Source organism: Macaca thibetana, chromosome 2 (genome assembly GCF_024542745.1).
Source record: "Macaca thibetana thibetana isolate TM-01 chromosome 2, ASM2454274v1, whole genome shotgun sequence".
NCBI classification, from domain to species: domain Eukaryota; kingdom Metazoa; phylum Chordata; class Mammalia; order Primates; family Cercopithecidae; genus Macaca; species Macaca thibetana.
In genome coordinates, this window is record NC_065579.1 from 107118786 (window position 1) to 107141063 (window position 22278).

Genomic DNA, 22278 nt, shown 5'->3' on the forward strand with positions numbered 1-22278 from the left:
AGATACACTGCACAACATGGTGACTACATTTAATAATAATAACGTGTTACATATTTCGAAATTGCTAAGAGAATTTCAAATGTCCTCATCACAACAAAATGATAAATACTTCAGGTGACAGATATGTTGATTAGCTTGATTTAATCAAACCACATTGTATACATATATCAGAACATCACATTGTACTCTATTAATATGTACAATTATGATTTAACAATAAAAATATATTTGCAAAAGAAATCTCTTTGGTAAAGGTAAACATGGGCAACTATAAAAGCTAGTATTATTGTAACAATTGTTTGTAATTTCTTTTTTTCGTTTTCTACAAGATTTAAGAGGCTAATACATTACAAAACAATTAGACTAAAAGCTAATATTACTGTAACTTTGGTTTGCAATTCCACATTTTGTTTTCCATATAATTTAAGAGACTAATGCATTTTAAAACCCAATTTTTAGATCCTGTTTTTAAACATATAATGTACAAAGATATACTTTTGTGACATCAATAACTAGAAGGAGCTGGGGCAGAGCTGTTAAAAGGGTAGAGTTTTTGTATGTTATTGAAGTTAAGCTGGCATAAATTCAAACTAGAGTATTATAATTTTAGGATATTAAATATAATCTCCATGGTAACCACAGAGAAAACAGTTACAGGACATGTTATATATTATATTAAAATTTTTCACTACAAAAAAAAAATCAACTAAACACAAAAGAAAACAGTAATGCAGGAAATAAGGAATTAAAAAAACTATAATGCATATAGAACATAAAATAGTAAAATAACATAAGTCCCTCCTTATCAATAACTACTTTAAATGTAAATGGATTAAACTCTCCAATCAAAAGACAGAAATTGGCAGAATGGATTTAAAAAACACAGAATCCACCTATATGCTATCTATAAGAGACTCTAGATCTAAAGACACAAAAAGATTGCAAGTAAAAATTTTGAAAAAAATATTCCACATAAATTGTAACCAAAGGAGATTAGGGATGGCTTTACAAATATCAGACAAAATAGTCTTTAAATTAAAAAAAGGTTATAAGAGACAAAAAAGGAGACATCTACAGCAAGAAGATTAGAACAATTATTAACATTTATACACCTAAATGTACAAATGAGGATACTGACGATTTGTTTTTAGGTGTAAAAAACAAACCATGAATAATAGTTGCAGACTTCAATACTCCACTCTCAATAATAGATAGAGCAACCTGGCAGAAGATAATAAAGAAAATAGAAGACTTGGGGCCAGGCACAGTGGCTCACATCTGTAATCCCAGCACTTTGGGAGGCCGAGGCAGGCGAATCATGAGGTCAGGAGATCGAGACCATCCTGGCTAACATGGTGAAACCCCATCTCTACTAAAAATACAAAAAAAATTAGCCGGGTGTGGTGGCGGGCGCCGGTAGTCCCAGTTACTCAGGAAGCTGACATGGGAGAATGCTGTGAATCCAGGAGGTGGAGCTTGCAATAAGCGGAGATTGCGCCACTGCACTCCAGCCTGGGCAACACAGTGAGACTGTCTCAAAAAAAAAAAAAAAAAAAAAAAAAAAAAAATATATATATATATATATATGATTTGGCCGGGCACAGTGGCTTACGCCCGTAATCCCAACACTTTGGGAGGCCAAGGCAGGTGGATCATGAAGTCAGGAGTTCAAGATCTGCCTGGCCAAGATGGTGAAAGCCCGTCTCTACTAAAAATACAAAAAATAGCTGGGCGTGGTGGCAAGTGCCATTGCACTCCAGCCTGGGTGACAGAGTAAGACTCTGTCTCAAATAAATAAATATATAAATAAATAAGAGGACTTCAACAATGCAGTAAACCAACTAGATCTAACAGGCATCTAAAACTTTTTTTTTTTTTGAAACAGGAGTTTCGCTCTTGTTGCCCAGGCTGGAGCATTGCTCGATCTCAGCTCACCACAACTTCTGCCTCCCAGGTTCAAGTGATTCTCCTGCCTCAGCCTCCCTGGTAGCTGAGATTACAGGTGTGCACCACCACACCTGGCTAATTTTGTATTTTTAGTAGAGATAGGGTTTCACCATGTTGGTCAGACTGGTCTTGAACTCCTGACCTTGGGTGATCCACTAGCCTCAGCCTCCCAAAATGCTGGGATTACAGGTGTGAGCCACCGTGCCTGACCTACATCTAAAATTCTTTATCCAACAATAGAATATGCATTCTTCTCAAGTGCACATGGGTCATTCTCTAGGACAGACCATACTATAGACCACAAATTGTCTCAATAGATTTTAAAGGAAAGATAGCACACAGAATATCTTCCCCAACCACAGTGGGATAAAGTTAGAAATCAGTAACAAGGAAAACTAAAATTCCCAAATTTGTGGGAATCAAATAACACTTTTTTTTTTTTTGAGATGGAGTCACCCAGGCTGGAGTGTGGTAGTGTGATCTCGACTCACTCCAACCTCCACCTCCCAGGTTCAAGCAATTCTGCCTCAGCCTCTTGAGTAGCTGGGATTACAGGTGCCCAACACCACAACCAGCTAATTTTTGTATTTTTAGTAGAGACAGGGTTTCACAGGTTGGACACGCTGGTATGAACTCCTGACCTTAAGTGATCCACCCACTTCGGCCTCCTAAAGTGCTAGGATTACAGGCATGAGCCACTGTGCCCAGCCTAAATAACACATTCTTAAATCACCAATGGATCAAGAAGAAATCAAAAGGAAAATTAGAAAATACTTAAGAGACAAATGAAAATACAAAACAATACACTGAAACTTTTGGAATTCAGCAAAAGCAGTGCTAAGCGGGGAATTTATAGCTGTAAACACTTACATTAAAAAAGAAAGATCTTGGGCTGGGCATGGTGGCTAATGACTGTAATCCCAGCACTTTGGGAGACATAGATGGGAGGACTGCATGAGGCCAGGAGTTCAAGACTAGCCTGGGCAATATAGACAGATCTTGTTTCTACAAAACATTTTAAAAATTAAGGCACCAGGAATGGTAGCTCACACCTGTAACCCCAGTACTTTAGGAGGCTGACACAGGCAGATAACTTGAGCCCAAGAGTTCAAGACCAGCCTGGGGAACACACTGAAAGCCCGTCTCTACAAAAAGTACAAAAATAATTAGCTGCACGTGGTGCCCTACACCTGTAGTCCCAGCTATTCTAAAGGTTGAGGTGGGAGGATCACTTGAGCCTGGGAGGTAAAGGTTGTAGTGAGCCAAAATCACGCCACTGCACTGTTGCGGGAAGTCAGGGACCCCGAATAGAGGGACCAGCTGGAGCCGCAGCAGAGGAACATAAATTGTGAAGATTTCATGGACATTTATCAGTTCCTAAATAATACTTTTGTAATTTCTTATGCCTGTCTTACTTTAATCTCTTAATCCTGTTACCTTCGTAAGCTGAGGATGTACGTCACCTCAGGACCACTGTGATAATTGTGTTAAGTGTACAAATTGATTGTAAAACATGTGTGCTTGAACAACATGAAATCAGTGCACCTTGAAAAAGAACAGAATAGGCCGGGCGCGGTGGCTCAAGCCTGTAATCCCAGTACTTTGGGAGGCCGAGACGGGCGGATCACAAGGTCAGGAGATTGAGACCATCCTGGCTAACCCGGTGAAACCCCGTCTCTACTAAAAAATACAAAAAAAAAAAACTAGCCGGGCGAGGTGGCGGGCACCTGTAGTCCCAGCTACTCGGGAGGCTGAGGCAGGAGAATGGCGTAAACCCGGGAGGCGGAGCTTGCAGTGAGCTGAGATCCGGCCACTGCACTCCAGCCTGGGCAACAGAGTGAGACTCCGTCTCAAAAAAAAAAAAAAAAAAAGAAAAGAAAAAAGAAAAAGAACAGAGTAACAGTGATTTTCAGGGAACAAGGGAAGACAACCATAAGGTCTGACTGCCTGAGGGGTTGGGCAAAATACAGCCATATTTTTCTTCTTGCAGAGAGCCTATAAATGGATGTGCAAGTAGGGAAGAGATCACTAACTTCTTTTCCTAGCAAGGAATATTAATAATACCCTGGGGAAGGAATGCATTCCTGGGGGGAGGTCTATAAATGGCTGCTCTGGGAGTGTCTGTCTTATGTGGTTGAGATAGGCACTGAAATACGCCCTGGTCTCCTGCAGTACCCTCAGGCTTATTAGGGTGGGGAAAAAACTCTGCCCTGGTAAATTTGTGGTCACACTGGTTCTCTGCTCTTGAACGCTGTTTTCTGTTAAGATGTTTATCAGGACAATACGTGCACAGCTAAACATAGACCCTTATCAGTAGTTCTGATTTTGCCCTTGTCCTGTTTCCTCAGAAGCATGTGATCTTTGTTCTGCCTTTTGACCTTTGAAACATGTGATCTTTGTGACCTACTCCCTGTTCGGACACCCTCTCCCCTTTTGAAATCCTTAATAAAAACTTGCTGGTTTTAAAGCTCAGGTGGGCATCACGGTCCTACTGATATGTGATGTCACCCCCGGAGGCCCAGCTGTAAAATTCCTCTCTTTGTACTCTTTATCTTTATTTCTCAGCTGGCTGACACTTAAGGAAAATAGAAAGAACCTACCTTGAAATATTGGGGGAGGATTCCCCTGATACTGCACTCCAGCCTGGGGGATGGAGCGAGACCGTTTCAAATATTTTAAATTAAAAAAAAAAGGCCAGGCACAGTGGCTCACACCTGTAATCCTAGCACTTTGGAAGGCCGAGGCAGGTGGATCACCTGAAGTCAGGAGTTCAAGACCAGACTGGCCAACATGGTGAAACCCCGTCTCTACTAAAATACAAAAATTAGCCAGGCATGATGGCGGTTGCCTGTAATCCCAGCTACTTGGGAGTCTGAGATGGGAGAATTGCTTGAACCTGGGAGACGGTGGCTGCAGTGAGCTAAGATCACGCCACTGCACTCTAGCATGGGCGGCTGAGCAAGACTCTGTCTCAAAAAAAAAAAAAATTGCTTCACTTGACTACCCAAAAAAAAAAAAAAAAAAAAGACTCAAATTACCAAAGTAAGAAATTAAAGTGTATATATATTACTACCAGCTCTACAGAAATAAAAAGAATTGGCTAGGCATGGTGGCTCACACCTGTAATTCTAACACTTTGGGAGGATGAGGTGGGCGGATCATGAGGTCAGGAGATCAAGACCTCCTGGCCAACATGGTGAAACCCCATCTTTACTAAAAATGCAAAAATTAGCTGGGTGTGGTGGCGTGCACCTGTAATCCCAGCTACTCAGGAGGCTGAGGCAGAAGAATCACTTGAAACCGGGGGGCGGAGTTTCCAGTGAACTGAAATTACGTCACTGCACTCCAGCTTGGCAACAGAGCGAAACTCCATCTCAAAAATTAATAAAATAAAAAAGAATCGTAAGAGAACTATGAACAATTGTATGCCAACAAGTTACATAAACCTAGATGAAATGGACACACTCCTAGAAACATAAAACCTACTGAGACTGAATCACAAAGAAATAGAAAATCTGAAGAGACCCATTAACTAGTGTAAGGAGTATGAATCAATCATCAACAAACTCCCAAACAGGAAAGGTCCTAGCCCTGATGGCTTTGCTCATGATTCTACCGAACATTTGGAAAGGAATTGATGCCAGTCCTTCTCAAACTTTTCCAGAGAGTTGAGGAGGAAGGGGTAATTCCTGGTTCATTTTATGAGGCCAACAATGCCCTGGTTCTGGGGCCAGAAAGGGACACTACAGGAAAACAGAAATGCATATGAATATCCCTTATGAACATTCATTTGAAAATCTTTAACAAAATCCAGATGATTGAAGTTTTTTCACCTCTGTTCATGAGAGATATTGATCTGATATTTTTTCATGTAGTGTCCTTGTTGAGTTTTGATGTCAGAGTTGTGCTGGTTTTGTGGATAAGATGGAAAGTATCTCCTCTTAAAAGTATTCTGGAAGACTTTGTACAGGATTGGTGTTCTTTTTTTCTTAGATGGTTGGAAGAATTCACCAGTAAAGCATCTGAGCACAGAGCTTTCTTTGTGGGCCAATTTTACTTTTTATGGTTAGGCTTTGTGTAAATGCTTAAAATAGTCAAATTCATAGAGACAGAAAGTAGATGGGTGGTTGCCAGGGGCTGGTGGGGTCAGGAAATGGGGAACTATTGTTAAATGGGGGTAAAGTTTCAGTTTTGCAACATGAAAAAAGTTCTGATGATAGATGGTGGTGAGAGTTGTACAACAATGTGAATATACTTAATACCACTGAACTGTATGCTTTAAAATGGCTAAAATGGTATATTTTAAGTTATCTCCATTTTATTACAATTTCTAAAAATGTATATATTGTTGAGCCTATAACATATAGAAATGTAATATATTTGCCAATAACAAAACAAAAGAGGTAAGTGGGAGCAAAGCTGTATTAGGCTACAGAAATGACTCCACATGGAAAGCTGAATCCAAAGGAACAAATAAAGAGATCTAGAAATGATAAATAGAGTTACAACAAAATCTACAAACATACTTTCCTTTCTTCTCTCAACTTCTTTAAGACAGCTGGCTTCTTTGTGGAAATTGACAAGCAAATTCTAAAATTCATATGTAATTGCAAGGGACCCAGAATAACCAAACAATCTTGAGAAAGAATAATAGTAGAGGACTCACCCTTCCTGATTTCAAACCTTATTCCAAAGCAAAAGTAAACAAAGTGTGGTAGTGGCATAAGGATAGATATATAGATCAGTGGAATAGAAATGAGAGTCCAGAAATAAGCCCATGTGTCTACAGTCAACTGATTTTTAACAAGGTGAAAAAATAGTCTTTGCAACAAATGGTGATGGGACAACAGGACAGCCACATACATAATGAAGTTGGAGCTTTACTTCATCATGCCATATACAAGAATTAACTCAAAATGTGTCCAGTGAGACCTGGACGTGGATTGCGTGGAGTGAAGGTCATGCTGCAGCACACACAGGAGCCTCGCCATGTTGCCCAGGCCCGTCTTGAACTTCAGAGTTCAGGCAATCTGCCCACCTCATTCTCCAAAAGTATCTCCACCAAATCTCATCTTGAATTGTATCTCCCCTAATCCCCACGTGTCGTGGGAGGGACCTGGTGGGAGGTAAGTGAATCATGGGGGTGGGTTTTTCCCATGGGGTTCTCGTGATAATGAATAAGTCTCAGAAGATCTGATGGTTTTATAAAGGGCAGTCCCCCTGCACACACTCTCTTGCCTGCTGCCATGTAAGACGTGTCTTGCTTCCCCTTCACCATCTGCTATGATTGTAAGGCCTCCCCAGCCATATGGAACTGTGAGTCAATTAAACCTCTTTCCTTATAAATTATCCAATTCAGGTATGTCTTTATTAGGAGTGTGAGAACAGACTAATACATGCTGGGATTACAGGCGTGAGCCACCGCGCCTGGTCTCACAGTTTTATTTCTAAAGAGTCATGCTATGTGATGAAGAAGCCCAGAAGAGAAAGAAGAAGAAAGAAAAGGAATCAGGAATGACTCTTACTCAGAGTCACTTGACATTCATGGATGTGGCTACAGAATTCTCTCAGGAGTGGAAATAACTGAACCCTGTGCAGAGGGCTTTATACAGGGAGGTGATATAGGAGAACTACAGGAACCTGTCTTCCTGGGAATCTGTCTTCCTGACCTGAGCATTATCTCCATGTTGGAGACAAGGCAAGAGCTCTGGACTCTGCAGGGTGAAGATAGCAAACAATCCAGATGGTAGGGAATGCATCAAAGGTGTGAATACAGGGAAGAGCTGTACATTGGGAAGTAATACAGAAAACGAGCTTATTAAAAATCAACTTGGATTAACCCTTCAGTCACATCTGCCTGAATTGCAGCTATTTTAAGCTAGAAGGAAAATTTGTGGAAGTAATCAAGTTGAAAAGTTTACAAACCATAGTTCCTCAGTTCCACCACTTCAAAAAATTTCTGCCAGTGTTAAAACACACACTTTAAATATAGAAATGATATTTATTGATTTCCCATTACTCCCACAAGAAGGCAAAGCACACGTTAGAGGAAAATCTTATGAACATAGTTAAGATGGCAAAGTTTTTAGAGTGTCTACAAGCCTTACTAACCATCAAGTAATCCATACTACAGATAAACCTTGCAAATGCAGTGAATGTGGCAAGGTCTTTAGTTGCAAACCACACCTTGTAGATCACTGGAGAATTCATACTGGGTAGAAGCCTTACAAACGTAGTGACTGTCACAAGGTGTTTAACAGCAATTCAAACCTTGACATCAAATAATTCATACTGGAGAGAGGCCTCACAAATGTAATGAATGTGGTAAAGCATTTAGAGTGTTCAGGACTTACTACCCATCTTGTAATTCATACTGGAGAAAAAACTTACAAATGTAATGAGTGTGCAAGAACTTGAGGCACAAATTTTCCCTCACTCAGAGATGTCATACTGCAGAAAAGCCTTACACATGTAATGAATGTGGCAAGGTCTTTGGTCAATTGCACGGCATCAAATAATTCATAGTACAGAGAAGCCTTACAAATCTAACAAATGTTGAAAGCATTAAGCAAGCATTCAGGACTTATAGCCCATCTTCTAATCCATACTGGAGAGAAACTTTACAAATATAGTGAATGTGGCAAGGTCTTTGGACGCAAGTTATACCTAACCAACCATCAGATAATTCATACTGGAGAGAGACCTTACAAGTGTAATTCATGTGGCAAGGTCTTCAATCAAAATTTACACCTTGCATGACATTGGAAAATTCATACTGGAGAGAATTCACTGCACACCTTACAGATGCAATAAATGCGGCAAAGTCTCCAGTTGTACTTCATAGCTAACACAACATTGGAGGACTCACATAGGTGACAAACCTTATAAACGTAATAAACGTGGCAAAGAATTCAGTTTGCATTCAAGCCTCAGTACCCATCTACTGATACACACTGAAAGGTAACCTTACAAATGTAAAGATAATAGATATAAAAATAATATATAAAAAGAGAACAGTTGGCCAGGCACAGTGGTTCACGCCTGTAATCCCAGCACTTCAGGAGGCCAAGGCGGGTGGATCACAAGGTCGAGTTCGAGACCATAGGCCAGGCACGGTGGCTCACGACTGTAATCCCAGAATTTTGGGAGGTCAAGGAGGGTGGATCACGAAGTCAGGAGTTCAAGACCAGCCTGGCCAAAATGGTGAAACCCCATATCTACTAAATATACAAAAATTAGCCAGGTGTGGTGGCGGGTGCCGGTAATCCCAGCTACTCAGGAGGCTGAGGCAGGAGAACTGCTTGAACCTGGGAGGCGGAGGTTGCAGTGAGCTGATATCGTGCCACTGCACTCCAGCCTGCTGGGTGACAGAGTAAGACTCTGTCTCAAAAAAAAAAAAGAAAAAAAAAAAAGAGAGAGATCGAGACCATCCTGGCCAACATGGTGAACCCTGTCTTTACTAAAAATACAAAAATTAGCCATGTGTGGTGGTGCACGCCTGTAGTCCCAGCTACTAGGGAGGCTGAGGCAGAAGAATCGCTTGAACGTGGGAGGTAGAGGTGAGCCGAGATCGCGCCACTGCACTCCAGCCTGGGTGACACAGCGAGACTCCGTCTCAAAAAAAATAAATAAAAAAAAAGACAGAACAGTTATATCAGAGTACAGAGTTTAATCAGAACTACCAGTACAATTCATCCCATCAGTGGCCAAGTCTACAACATTGAATTCAACCCTCCCAAAACTGTTAGCATTGATCATCTGACTGGGGAGCCTCTCATTCAGCAAGAGGGTGATAAACCAGAGATGGTTATCAAGAGACTAAAGGCTTGTGAGCCGAAACAAAGCCAGTCTTAGAATACTACCAGAAAAAAGGGGTAATGGAAACATTCTCCAGAACAGAAACCAAGAAGATTTGGCCCTATGTATATGATTTCCTACCAACTAAAGTTCCACAAACAAGCCAGAAAGCTCTTCAGTTACTCCATGAGGAGAAATACATGATACGAATTAAGATAGGAAACCTCCTAGGCCTTCCATTTAGAAGCTGCTTTTCCTAAGACTTCCGGTATGTATGAATTCTTTGAAAAATCGTACTACTTTTATTTCTACTAATGTTATTCTGAATACTAAGGAAGTGTCAAATGATATAGATACTAAGATTCATCTTTTGAAATCATCTAGTGTGTTTTATCCACTTATCTTCAAAAACATCAGAGATGTCTAAACTTTTAAAACATTTGCTAGAGCAAAATTTATTTTGGTGTTAAACATACTTTCAGTTTGCTCAGAATTTTCAATTTGCTATAAAAATGTATCAATTAGCATAGATAAAAATACTACTTTAAGATCACTTGTTTTCTTTTGAAAATACATATGTACTGAGGGTTATTATTTATGTCAGAAATTGACATTATAAGTTCTTGGATAAGCACCAAAGTTGAATGAATTTTTCAACAAAATGTAATTAAAGTCTATGTTTACAGATGTTACTCAGGTTAAGAAATATGTTTTAGGATTTACTTACCAGTTTCTCTTTTTGATTCAAATATATGAGATCTGCCCTGATAAATAACAAAGTATTGTACCACCCTCCCAAAAATAAAAGAAAAAGAGAAAACCCATGGCACTATGTAAAGTAAGCACACTTTGTCATTAGTAAATAGATCAGGCATGCCTGGGGATTGTTCCTTTGCCATAAATAGCAATCAACCATAATTAGTAAGCAGGTGTGCCAATAAAAATGATTTACATGATACATTAACAAGGATCAGAAAAGTAAGTGAACTTCCTGAAGGAGTTGTTTCTGATCAAAGAAACTGATACTGGTTAGCATTCACTTGTTGGGAGCAAGTACCCCAAAATCTGGCCATTAACTGGCCCCAAAACTAGCCATAAACAAAATCTCTGCAGCACTGCGACATGTTCATAATGGCCCTAACGCCCAGGCTGGAAGGTTGTGGGTTTATGGGAATGAGGGCAAGGAACAACTGGCCCGCTCAGAGTGGAAAACCCCTTAAAGGCATGCTTAAGCCACAAACAATAGCATGAGCGATTTATGCCTCAAGGGCATGTTCCTGCTGCAGTTAACTAGCCCCTATTCCTTTAATTCGGCCCATCCCTTCGTTTCCCATAAAGGATACTTTTAGTTAATTTAGTATCTATGGAAACAATGCTAATGACTGGTTTGCTGTTAACCAATACGTGGGTAAATCTCTGTTCCGGGCTCTCAGCTCTGAGGGCTGTGAGACCCCTGATTTCCCACTTCACACCTCTATATTTATGTGTGTGTCTTTAATTCCTCTAGTGCTGCTGGGTTAGAGTCTCCCCTACCAAGCTGGTCTTGGCATTCACTGCCACCTTTTCTTAAGGGGAAATAATTCTACTGGCATCATCTGACCGGCCATTTAAAACTTGGAATCTAAAGTGATTCCTTAGTGGGGCAACAAGGATGGTTGCTGATGTACTGTGTGGTCTGGTAGGAGAAGTAAGGCAATATGAGAAGTGGAGGAAAAACCCAACTATGTCTTCCATGGCATATTTACTCTTACTTTACTTGGTGCTAAATCAAATGAAACAAGCCCTGGTAATGTGATACCCTACCCTGTTTTAACCTGAGTGACTCTCTCCTAGTACAGAGACAGCTGGACAGACTCCATTTTAAGTTTCTTCACTTGCAGCCCCCTTTACCTCCCTCCCTTAAGGGCATAACTAGTGTAAACTGACTCAAAGCACATCCAGGAATGCACCTACTGATAAGATATTGAGAGGCAAGCTGCACCAGCAGCTCCTGAGGACTCGCTCACAGTGGATGGCACCCAAAACCTCTGCGTTTATCTCTTTGTGATAGTTTAAGCCCCTGTACCTGGAACTGGTTTTTTTGTAACTGCATTTGTAACCAATTACTTTTTTAACTTTTTGCCAGTTCTGCTTCTGTAAAAATTGCTTCAGCTAAATTCCCCCCACTCCCCTATTTGGACTACGGTATAAAAACAAAACTAGCCCCTTCCTTGGGCCGAGAGAATTTTGAACGTCAGCTGCCTCTCAGTCGCTGGCTAATAAAGGACTCCTTAATTTGTCTCAAAGTGTGGCGTTTCTCTGTAACTTGCTTGGTTACAACATTTGGAGGCCCCAGTGAGAATTCTGGCCACCGGGCAAGAGCCAGACTCGTTCCAACCTCCCCCAGACAGATGGCAGACTTACAGGGGAGCCGCCACCTGAAGACATTCCAGGGCCCCATAAGACCTCGTCTATCCAAAGGGGAAGGATGAACCACCGGTGTGTTCCCACAAAAATTCAACTCCTGAGTCCTCAGTTTCTGGTCCCAGAAAGGTAAGTCAGATCTGACTCTGTTTCTCTGGGAGGGAAGTGGCTCTGACGAGGGCCCTCCCTTTATGACCGCCCGCATTCCAAGACACTGGAGGACAGAGTCCTGGTTTTCTGTTAGGTGCCTCTGTGTCTCTCTGGAAGGGAAGTGGCCCTAACGGGGGCCCTCCCTTGACTCTGTCCGTATTCCAGGACGCTGGAGGACTGAGTCCTGGTTTCTGGCAGGCTGGCCTCTCCATTAAAGACTAGTCTCTCTCTCAGTCTTTTTCTCTATCTCTTCTCCTTCTCTTGTTCAGGTCTCCTGGAGACCTCTGTTTTAGAAGAAGAATAAAACTGTTATAAACTCTGTGTGAATGAGTGCGTGAATGGGGAGGTCAAGGGCTTGTGCTTGAACTTCCAGTTTGTCCACAGCGAAAGCTATGGAGTTTGAGTGGGCCCTCACCCGCGGTTCTGTGGCGACCTCATAAGGCTTAAGGCAGCATCGGCCATAGCTCAATCCGAGCCAGGGGTTTATACCAGCCTGCCAATGCCAATGAGGGGACAAGGAGCCTAAGTCCCCTCAGGGGGAGCGGCCAGGCAGGCATCTGACTGATCCCATCACAGGACCCCTACCCCTTGTCTGTCTATTAAAAAAAAAAAAATTGTCAAACTTGTTTATATGCACTAGTGTCTATTGTCTTGTTTAGTGTCTTCTAAAGTTTCATCTGTCAGTCTTGTTTAGTGTCTTCTAAAGTTTCATCTGTCAGGTCACCGCTACTGCCCAAGGCTACTGGGAAAGAACTTCTTCAAGGTCCTCAATACTGATTTTCTACCACAGGAGGTCAAATTCCTCATCAGTTGTTTGGGCTGGCCGTCCCAGTCCTGCCTTTTCTGTCAGAAACAAATCAGGTGGTGTTACAGGAAGGGGTGTGGGAAACACTTGCCCATTTGGAATTTCTGGCACCATAAAGGCTGCTGGAGTTTAGATTGCCACATCCCATGCCCAAGTGACTGGACCGCCTCCACATTAGATCAGTGGTGGATTCAAAATAGCCACCCTGCAGACCTGCTTGCCCACCTTTTCTGTCATCCTGTAACTTTTCACGTGCTTTTGAAGTCTGTGTAGAGAAGCCTACGCTCATACTGCTTTACTCTGTCTGGACTCTTATTCTGTTCCCCTGTGGCTACTCTCCTACCTTAGAAAAGATCCGAGTGGCCCCTTTCCTTCTCATCCTTATCCCTTACCCTACATATCTCGTTTTCCTGTGTCAGAGCAAGTCCAGCGCCTCCAAGATTTGGCTCTGCTCTCCCTCCTAAAACCCTTGAAAGAGAAGGTCAGGTTGGAACTTTTTGTCTTTGAGTCATGGAGACACCAAAAATATTTAGGCTGTAGGTCAAGGGGAAGAGGGAGGTCATCTAGGTCCGGCTGGCCAAGGAGCCCTCGGGTCGGCCTCTAGTCCTCCTCCCTATATCTTAAAGCTTAAGAAAACCAACTTCATGTGGCAGGAAGTGTTGGCTATAGTTGTTTTCCTGCTCTTTCTGGTTGTGTTATTTCTGTTCTTCCGATACGCCAGCCCCCCAGGTTGTGAATTTCTCTGTCCGTGCTGGGTTTAATATCTCTGCTCAAACCTTGTTAAACTACCTCCAAAATGGGAAACTCCTCTTCCCAGCCCTGTGAAGAGTGAGTCCTTTCCTATGTATGTTGCAGAATTTCTCTTGAGGCTTCTCAGAGGATTACGGAGTCTGCCTGAAGAAAGGCAAACTCTGGACACTCTGTGAAGTAGAATGGCCACAGTTTGGAACTGGGTGGCCCCCAGAAGGGTCATTTAACCCCACAGCTGTTCAGGCTGTGTGGCGGGTCGTTACTGGAAGTCCCAGTCACCCCGATCAGTTTCCCTACATTGATCAATGGCTGGATTTGGTCTGGAACCCTCCTCCCTGGTTCCGCTCATGCACCATTCATGATCCCACTTCCAAGGTCCTTTTGAGTCGGTCCGCATTTTTGTGCGGACTCTCAGCCCTCTCGGCTCCTCCTGTACTACCTCCTTCTGAAGAAGAGGAAAGTTTTCCTCACGCAGTTCCGCTGCCCTATAAGCCTCCTGCTCCCCAAGATTCTTCCCTTGTTTCCTCGACTACATCTCCTGTGGGCTCTCCGCCCATAGCCTCCCAATTGCGCCAAGGCAGGAGGAGGTAGCCCCCCTCCTCCCACTGAGAGAGGCCTAAATCCCTCCGGGTGATGAGCGCTCAGCTCCCTTCCTAGTTTATGTCCCTTTCTCTACCTCTGACCTGTACAACTGGAAGGCTCATAATCCCCTCTTTTCTGAAAAGCCCCAGGTTTTGACCTCACTAATGGAGTCCGTGCTCCGGACTCACCGACCCACCTGGGATGACTGTCAGCAACTCTTTTTAACCCTCTTCACCTCTGAAAAGAGGGAATGTACCAGAAGGGAGGCCAGAAAGTATTACATCAGTGAGTGGGCCAGAAGAGGAAGCCCAAGACCAAATTGAAGAGGTTTTTCCCTCTACCCGGCCTAATTGGGACCCAAACTCCTCGGGTGGAAGGAGAGCTTTAGACAATTTTCACCAGTATCTCCTTGTAGGTATCAAGGGAGCTGCTCGAAAACCCATAAATTTGTCTAAGACAACTGAAGTTGTCCAGGGGCCTGATGAGTCACCAGGAGTGTTTCTGGAACACCTCCAGGAGGCCTATCGGACTGGCACCCCTTTTGACCTGGTGGCTCCCGAAAATAGCTGTGCTCTTAATTTGGCATTTGTGGCTCAGGCAGCCCCTGACATCAAAAGAAAATTAGAAAAGCTAGAGGGATTTGCCGGAATGAACATCAGTCAGCTTTTAGAGATAGCCCAAAAGGTTTTTGACAACTGAGAGTTTGAAAAGCAGAAACAGGCAGCTCAGGCAGCTGAAAAGGCTGCTGACAAAGCATCAAAAAGACAGGTAAAAATCATAGTGGCTGCCATTCCGGAAGTCAAGAAGGAAAGACCCCCATCACAGAAAAATGGTCAGGGAACCCTGGGTCCCCGCCAAAAGGTTCAGAAAGGGGAGCGGGCTCCCCTGGAGAAAAACCAGTGCGCTTACTGCAAGCAGATGGGACATTGGAAAAAGGAATGCCCATTAAGACCAGAGGAAAAGCCAAAAGAGAAAAAAGTCCTCACCCTCCCCGCTGCAGAGGAATCTGATGATTGATGGGCCAGGGCTCCTTTACACTTGGCCCCCAGGAGCCCATGGTGACCGCCACAGTTGGAGGCCAGCCTGTACGCTTCCTAATTGACATGGGGGGGATCACTCAGTACTGCAGATGCCCCTAGGCAGTGTCTCTAATAAAAAAGTGGCTGTATGGGGGGCTACTGGAGTTATTCAAGAATATCCTGTCACCCACTCACGAGAGGTGAGTTTAGGACAGAAAAGAGTAACCCACTCGTTCTCGTGGTCCCAGAGTGTCCTTTTCCCCTCCTAGGACGAGACCTGCCCCACAAGCTGCAGGAATCTATTTCCTTCTCGGCCCAACAAGCTCACCTCATGCTAGGGGACACACCACCTCCCGCTGCTCAGCTCCTGCTAACCACCCCTCTGTCAGAAGAATATCTCTTAGTTTCACCTTCACAACCGCCAGAAAATAAAACTAATCCTCTCCTACTGGACTTACAGACTCTTTCCTTGAGTCTGGGCCAAGTCAAACCCCCTGGGACTGGCTAAGAACCACCCTTCAGAGGTAGTAGAACTCCCGGCCACCGCCTTGCCAGTCCAGATAAAGCAATATCCTATGAGTCAGCGGGCTAGGGAGGGAATCAACCCCCATATTCAGCGACTGTTATAAGCTGGCATACTTACATACACCATGTCAGTCCACCTGGAATACTCCATTTTTGCCAGTCCAAAAACCCGGAACAAATGACTACCAACCTATACAGGACTTAACGGAAGTTAACAGACAGTCACTGTCCACCCAACTGTCCCTAACCTTATACTTTACTCAGCCTGCTCCCACCAGAACACACAGTGTACACTGTCCTTGACTTAAAAGATGCTTTCTTTGCTATTCCTCTGGCCCCCAAAAGCCAACCTATCTTTGCTTTTGAATGGACAGATCCTGGCTCAGGAGACACCACCCAATTGACCTGGACTCGGTTACCTCAAGGTTTTAAAAATTCCCCCACCCTTTTTGGGAAAGCCCTCCAACAGGATTTTATACCATTTTGAGCCAGACACCCTAACTGTACTCTTCTTCAGTACGTAGATGACCTTTTATTAGCTACTGAAACTACTGACAGCTGCCTGCAACATACTAGAGACCTATTTTACCTCCTTCAGGAACTCGGGTATCTCAGCCAAAAAGGCCCAGCTTTGTCTTCCCAGAGTCTCCTACTTAGGGTATGAGATAAACAGAGAAAAAAGGGCACTCACCAGTGCTTGTAAAGAAGCTATCCTGCGAATCCCCACTCCCACCACCAAAAGACAGGTACGTGAATTCCTAGGGGCCGTGGGATACCGTCACCTGTGGATGTTAGAGTTTGCAGAGATTGCCAAGCCCCTGTACACTGTTACTGGAGGGAATGACCCACTAGTTTGGACTGACACCGAAGAACAGGCTTTCAAAAACCTGAAAAAGGCATTAACTGAGGCCCCTGCTCTAGCCCTCCCTAATATCTCAAAACCATTTCACCTTTTTATTCATGAGAGCCAGGGAGTTGCTAAGGCGGAGCTCACTCAGACTTTAGGACCCTGGAGATGCCCAGTAGCCTATTTGTTTGGCAGAGACTGGACCCTGTGGCCTCTGGATGGCCAAGCTGTCTGCAAGCTACAGGCAACAGCAAGCCTAGTCCAGGAGGCTGATAAATTGACTCTGGACCAAAATTTAACCCTTACGGCTCCTCATGCCATAGAGACTTTGCTGCAAAGTGCTTCTGGCAAACGGATGTCAAATGCTCGCATCCTGCAGTATCAGAGTTTACTGTTAGATCAGCCTGATTTGACTTTCTCTCCCACAAGGTGGTTAAATCCAGCTACTTTACTCCCTGATCCAGACTTCACTACACCTGTCCATGACTGCCAGCAACTCTTAGAAACTACGGAAACTGGCCGACCTGATCTCCAAGATGTGCCCCTAAACAAGGCAGATGCCACCGTCTTTACAGATGGTAACAGCTTCCTCAAACAGGGAGTACAAAAGGCTGGTGCAGCCGTTACTACGGAGACAGATGTGCTATGGGCCCAGGCGTTGCCAGCAAGTACCTCGGCCCAGAAGGCTGAATTGATCACCCTCACTCAGGCTCTCCAATGGGGTAAGGACAAACATATTAACATTTACACTGACAGTAGGTATGCTTTTGCTACTGTACATGTACATGGAGCCTCAGCTCAAGAGTGTGGACTACTCACCTCAGCAGGAAAGACTATTAAAAAACAAGAAATTTTAGCCCTGCTTGAAGCTGTTTGGCTTCCTCAGCAGGTGGCTGTAATTCACTGCAAAGGACATCAAAGAGAAAACACAGCTGTTGCCCATAGTAACCGAAGAGCAGACTGCGGCCGAGAAGCTGGTCGGCTCCCAGTAGTGCCCTTGGTCCTGCTGCCCACTGTGTCTTTTCCACAGCCCAACTTGCCAAATCACCCAAAATACTCCACAAAGGAAGAGAAACAGGCTTCACATCTTCAGGCTAATAAAAATTAGGAAGGTTGGTGGATTCTTCCTGATTCCAGAATCTTCATACCCCGAGCCCTCGGGAAAACTTTAATCAGTCATTTGCATTCTACCACCCATTTGGGAGGAGGAAAACTGGCCCAGCTTGTAAGGAGCCATTTCAAGATCCCCCACCTTCAGGACTTAGCTATCCACGCAGCTCTCCAGTGTACCGCTTATGCTCAGGTAAACGCCAAGCAAGGTCCCAAACCCAGCCCAGGCCACCATCTCTGTGGAGACTCACCAGGAGAAAGGTGGGAAATTGATTTTACAGAGATAAAATCACACCGGGCAGGGTATAAGTACCTCCTGGTGCTAGTAGACACTGCCACTACAGTAGTAAAGTTTTTACTAAATGAAATCATCCCAAGACACAGGCTGCCTGTTGCCATAGGGTCTGATAATGGGCCAGCCTTCACATCATCCATAGCCCAGTCGGTCAGCAAGGCATTAAACATCAAATGGAAACTCCATTGTGCCTATCGACCCCAGAGCTCTGGACATGTAGAACGCATGAACCGCACCTAAAAAATACTCTTACAAATTAATTCTAGAAACCGGTGAGAATTGGGTGAGGCTCCTTCCTTTAGCCCTTCTTAGAGTAAGATGTACCCCTGACCGAGCTGGGTTTTCACCTTTTGAAATTATGTAAGGAAGGGCTCTGTCTATCTTGTCTACGTTGAGAGACACCCATTTAGCAGAAATCTCTCAAGCTAATTTATTACAGTACCTGCAGTCTCTCCAACAGGTACGAGACATCATCCAGCTGGTTGTCCGGGGAGCACACCCAAATCCAGTTCCTGACCAGACAGGACCCTGCCACTCTTTCCAGCCGGGTGACCTGGTGTACGTTAAAAAGTTCCAGAAAGAAGGACTCATTCCTGCCTGGAAAGGACCTCATACTATCACCCTCACCATGCCGACAGCTCTAAAGGTGGACGGCATTCCTGCTTGGATTTATCTCTCGCATCAAAAAGGCCAGCAAGACCCAGCAAGAAACATGGATCCCCAAGCCTGAGCCAGGCCCCTTAAAACTGCGTCTTGGCCAGGCGCAGAGGCTCACACCTGTAATCCCAGCACTTTGGGAGGCCGAGGTGGGCAGATCACAAGGTCAGGACATTGAGGCCATCCTGGCTAACGGTGAAACCCCGTCTCTACTAAAAATACAAAAAAATTAGCCAGGCATGGTGGCGGGCAACTGTAATTCCAGCTACTCAGGAGGCTGAGGCAGGAGAATCACTTGAACCTGGGAGGTAGAGGTTGCAGTGAGCCAAGATTGTACCACTGCACTCCAGCCCGGATGACACAGCGAGACTCCGTCTCAAAAAAAAAAAAAAAAAAAATGCGTCTAAGTTGCGTGAAGCCATCAAATTATTTTTATTTACCTCTTTTGTTTGTTTCCACCTATCATGCCCTCTGCTCCATCCTACTCTTTTCTCCTTCTTTCACGACAGGACATGTGTGTGCAAATACTACTCGGAAGGCAGGAACCTCCAAAGAAGTCTCTTTTGCAGTCGATTTATGTGCTTTGTTCCCAGAGCCTGCCTGTACCCACGAAGAGCAATGTAATCTGCCGGTCACGGGAGCAGGAAACGTTGACCTGGCACAGGATTCGCACATACAGGAAGCCGGATTGGATGTGGGAGCTCTAAAGGAGTAGAAAAAGGACTCCAGAGCGTTGATTTTTACCTCTGTCCTGGAAAACACCCTGACTCTAGTTGTCAAGATTCCTTTTAGTTTTTCTGCCCTCACTGGTCATGTGTAACCCTGGCCACTTACTCTGGAGGATCAACCTGGTCCTCAACCCTCTCCAAAACTCACACTTCCCGTCCTAGACCGTGTACTATAAGAAATTGCAACCCTCTTACTATAACTGTCCATAACTCTAATTCAGCTCATTGGTATTATGGCATGTCATGGGGATTAAGGCTTTATATCTCAGGATTTGATGTTGGAACTATGTTCACCATTCAGAAAAAGGTCCTGGTCCCATGAAGCCCTCCTAAGCCAATAGGACCTCTAACTGATTTAGGTGACCCTATGTTCCAAAAACACCCAGACAGGGTCGATTTAACTGTCCCACCACTCCTGGTTCCTAAATCTCAACTACAACGACAACATCTCCAACCCAGTCTGATGTCCATTCTGGATGGGGTGCATCACCTCCTTAATCTCACCCAGCCTAAACTAGCCCGAGATTGTTGGTTGTACCTGAAAGCAAAACCCCCATATTACGTTGGTTTAGGAGTAGAGGCCATGTTCAAGGTTAACTCTCTTTCTTGTCATACATGACCCCATGCCCTTACACTAGGAGACGTATCAGTGAACGCCTCCTAATTAGCAACAGCTATAACTTATCTGCTTCTCCCTTCAGGTCACCTGTAATCAATCTCTACTTACTTCCTTAAATGCCTCAGTTTCCTACCAGGCACCTAACAATACCTGGTTGGCTTGTACTTCAGGCCTCACTCGCTGCATCAACGGGACTGAACCCGGACCTCTCCTGTGTGTGTTGGTTCATGTACTCCCCCAGGTCTATGTGTACAGAGGGCCAGAAGGCATGTACTCCCCCAGGTCTATTGGCCAGAAGGGCAACTTCTTATTCCTCCCCCTGAATTGCATTCCAGGTTTCACCGAGCTGCCCCGCTCCTAGTACCCCTCCTGGCCGGCCTTAGCATAGCTGGGTCAGCAGCCATTGGCATGGCTGCTCTGGTTCAAGGAGAAACTGGACTAATGTCCCTGTCTCAGCAAGTAGATGCTGATTTAAGCAATCTCCAGTCAGCCATAAATATGCCACATACCCAAGTAAAGTCTCTAACTGAAGTAGTTCTTCAAAACCGCTGAGGCTTAGATCTACTATTTCTCTCCCAAGGAGGATTATGTGCAGCCCTAGGATAGAGTTGCTGTTTCTATGCCAATCAGTCTGGAGTCATAAAAGATACCCTCCAAAGAGTTCAAGAAAATCTAGATAGACGCCAACAAGAACGAGAAAGTAACACCCCCTGGTATCAAAGCATGTTCAACTGAAATCCATGGCTAACTACTTTAATTACTGGATTGGCAGGACACCTTCTCCTCCTCTTGTTAAGTTTAATCTTCAGGACTTGTATATTAAATTGGTTCCTTAACTTTGTAAAGCAGCGCATAGTTCTGTCAAACTTATGTATCTCAGAACCCAGTATAACCTCCTTGCTATAACTGAAGAATCAATGATTTGATTCCCCAAAACATGAGTGGGGAATGTGATACCCTACCCTGTTTTAACCTGAGTGACTCTCTCCTAGAAGAGATAGCCGGACAGACTCCATTTTAGTTTCTTCACTTGCAGCCCCCTTTACCTCCCTCCCTTAAGTGCATAACTAGTGTAAACCGACTCAAAGCACGTCCAGGAATGCACCTACTGATAAGATATTGAGGCAAGCTGCACCAGCAGCTCCTGGGGACGCGCGCGGTGGATGGCACCCAAAACCTCTGCATTTATCTCTTTGTGATAGTTTAAGCCCCTGCACCTGGAACTGGTTTTTTTTGTTGTTGTTGTTGTTTTGTAACTGCATTTGTAACCAATTACTTTTTTAACTTTTTGCCAGTTCTGCTTCTGTAAAAATTGCTTCAGCTAAATTCCCCCCACTCCCCTATTTAGACTACGGTATAAAAACAAAACCAGCCCCTTCCTCGGGGCTGAGAGAATTTTGAGCGTCAGCTGCCTCTCGGTCACTGGCTAATAAAGGACTCCTTAATTTGTCTCAAAGTGTGGCGTTTCTCTATAACTCCCTTGGTTACAACAGTAACAGCTGTTATTAACTGCCTTTAAAAATCTGTCCCATTTTTTCCCAGGTACTTAAAATATAAGTGCCAGTAAGTGGTTCTTATATATATTTTTTGGGTGGGGCGGAATTCATTTTCCTTGTCTTCTGATATTTTAAAAATCCATCGATTTTTCAAGATTGAAAAGAATTATAGCAAGCCGGGCGCGGTGGCTCACGCCTGTAATCCCAGCACTTTGGGAGGCCGAGGCGGGCGGATCACGAGGTCAGGAGATCGAGACCATCCTGGCTAACGTAGTGAAACCCCGTCTCTACTAAAAATACAAAAAATTAGCCAGACATGGTGGCAGGCATCTGTAGTCCCAGCTACTCGGGAGGCTGAGGCAGCAGAATGGCGTGAACCCGGGAGGCGGAGCTTGCAGTGAGCCGAGATTGTGCCACTGCACTCCAGCCTGGGCGACAGAGCAAGACTCAGTCTCAAAAAAATAAAATAAAATAAATTATAGTAAACACTTCATTCTTTTCTTTTTTTTTTTTGTCCCACCCATTCCTGCCCAACCAGCACTTCATTC

The 22278-nt window shown here is 44.1% G+C and overlaps 2 protein-coding genes across 9 annotated transcripts in view; one reads left to right on the plus strand and one right to left on the minus strand.

Moving 5' to 3' along the window:
• NEK4 (NIMA related kinase 4) overlaps window positions 1-22278 on the minus strand; it is a 71240-nt gene that overhangs the window by 16169 nt on the left and 32793 nt on the right. For 4 of the 8 annotated variants that reach the window (XM_050778466.1, XM_050778465.1, XM_050778464.1 and 1 more), the window contains one exon: window positions 3808-9561. The exons of the other annotated variants lie outside the window; for them this stretch is intronic. In XM_050778466.1, the coding sequence (XP_050634423.1) occupies window positions 9223-9561 (339 nt within the window). In that variant the 3' untranslated portion in view covers window positions 3808-9222. Of the gene's footprint in view, window positions 1-3807; window positions 9562-22278 lie in introns of those variants that run through there. 8 annotated transcript variants of the gene reach the window in all.
• On the plus strand, window positions 13695-18154 carry LOC126947616 (uncharacterized). Its single transcript, XM_050778474.1, has one exon. It carries the CDS (start codon window positions 16767-16769, stop codon window positions 17931-17933), a length of 1167 nt encoding a protein of 388 aa, XP_050634431.1. The 5' UTR covers window positions 13695-16766; the 3' UTR covers window positions 17934-18154.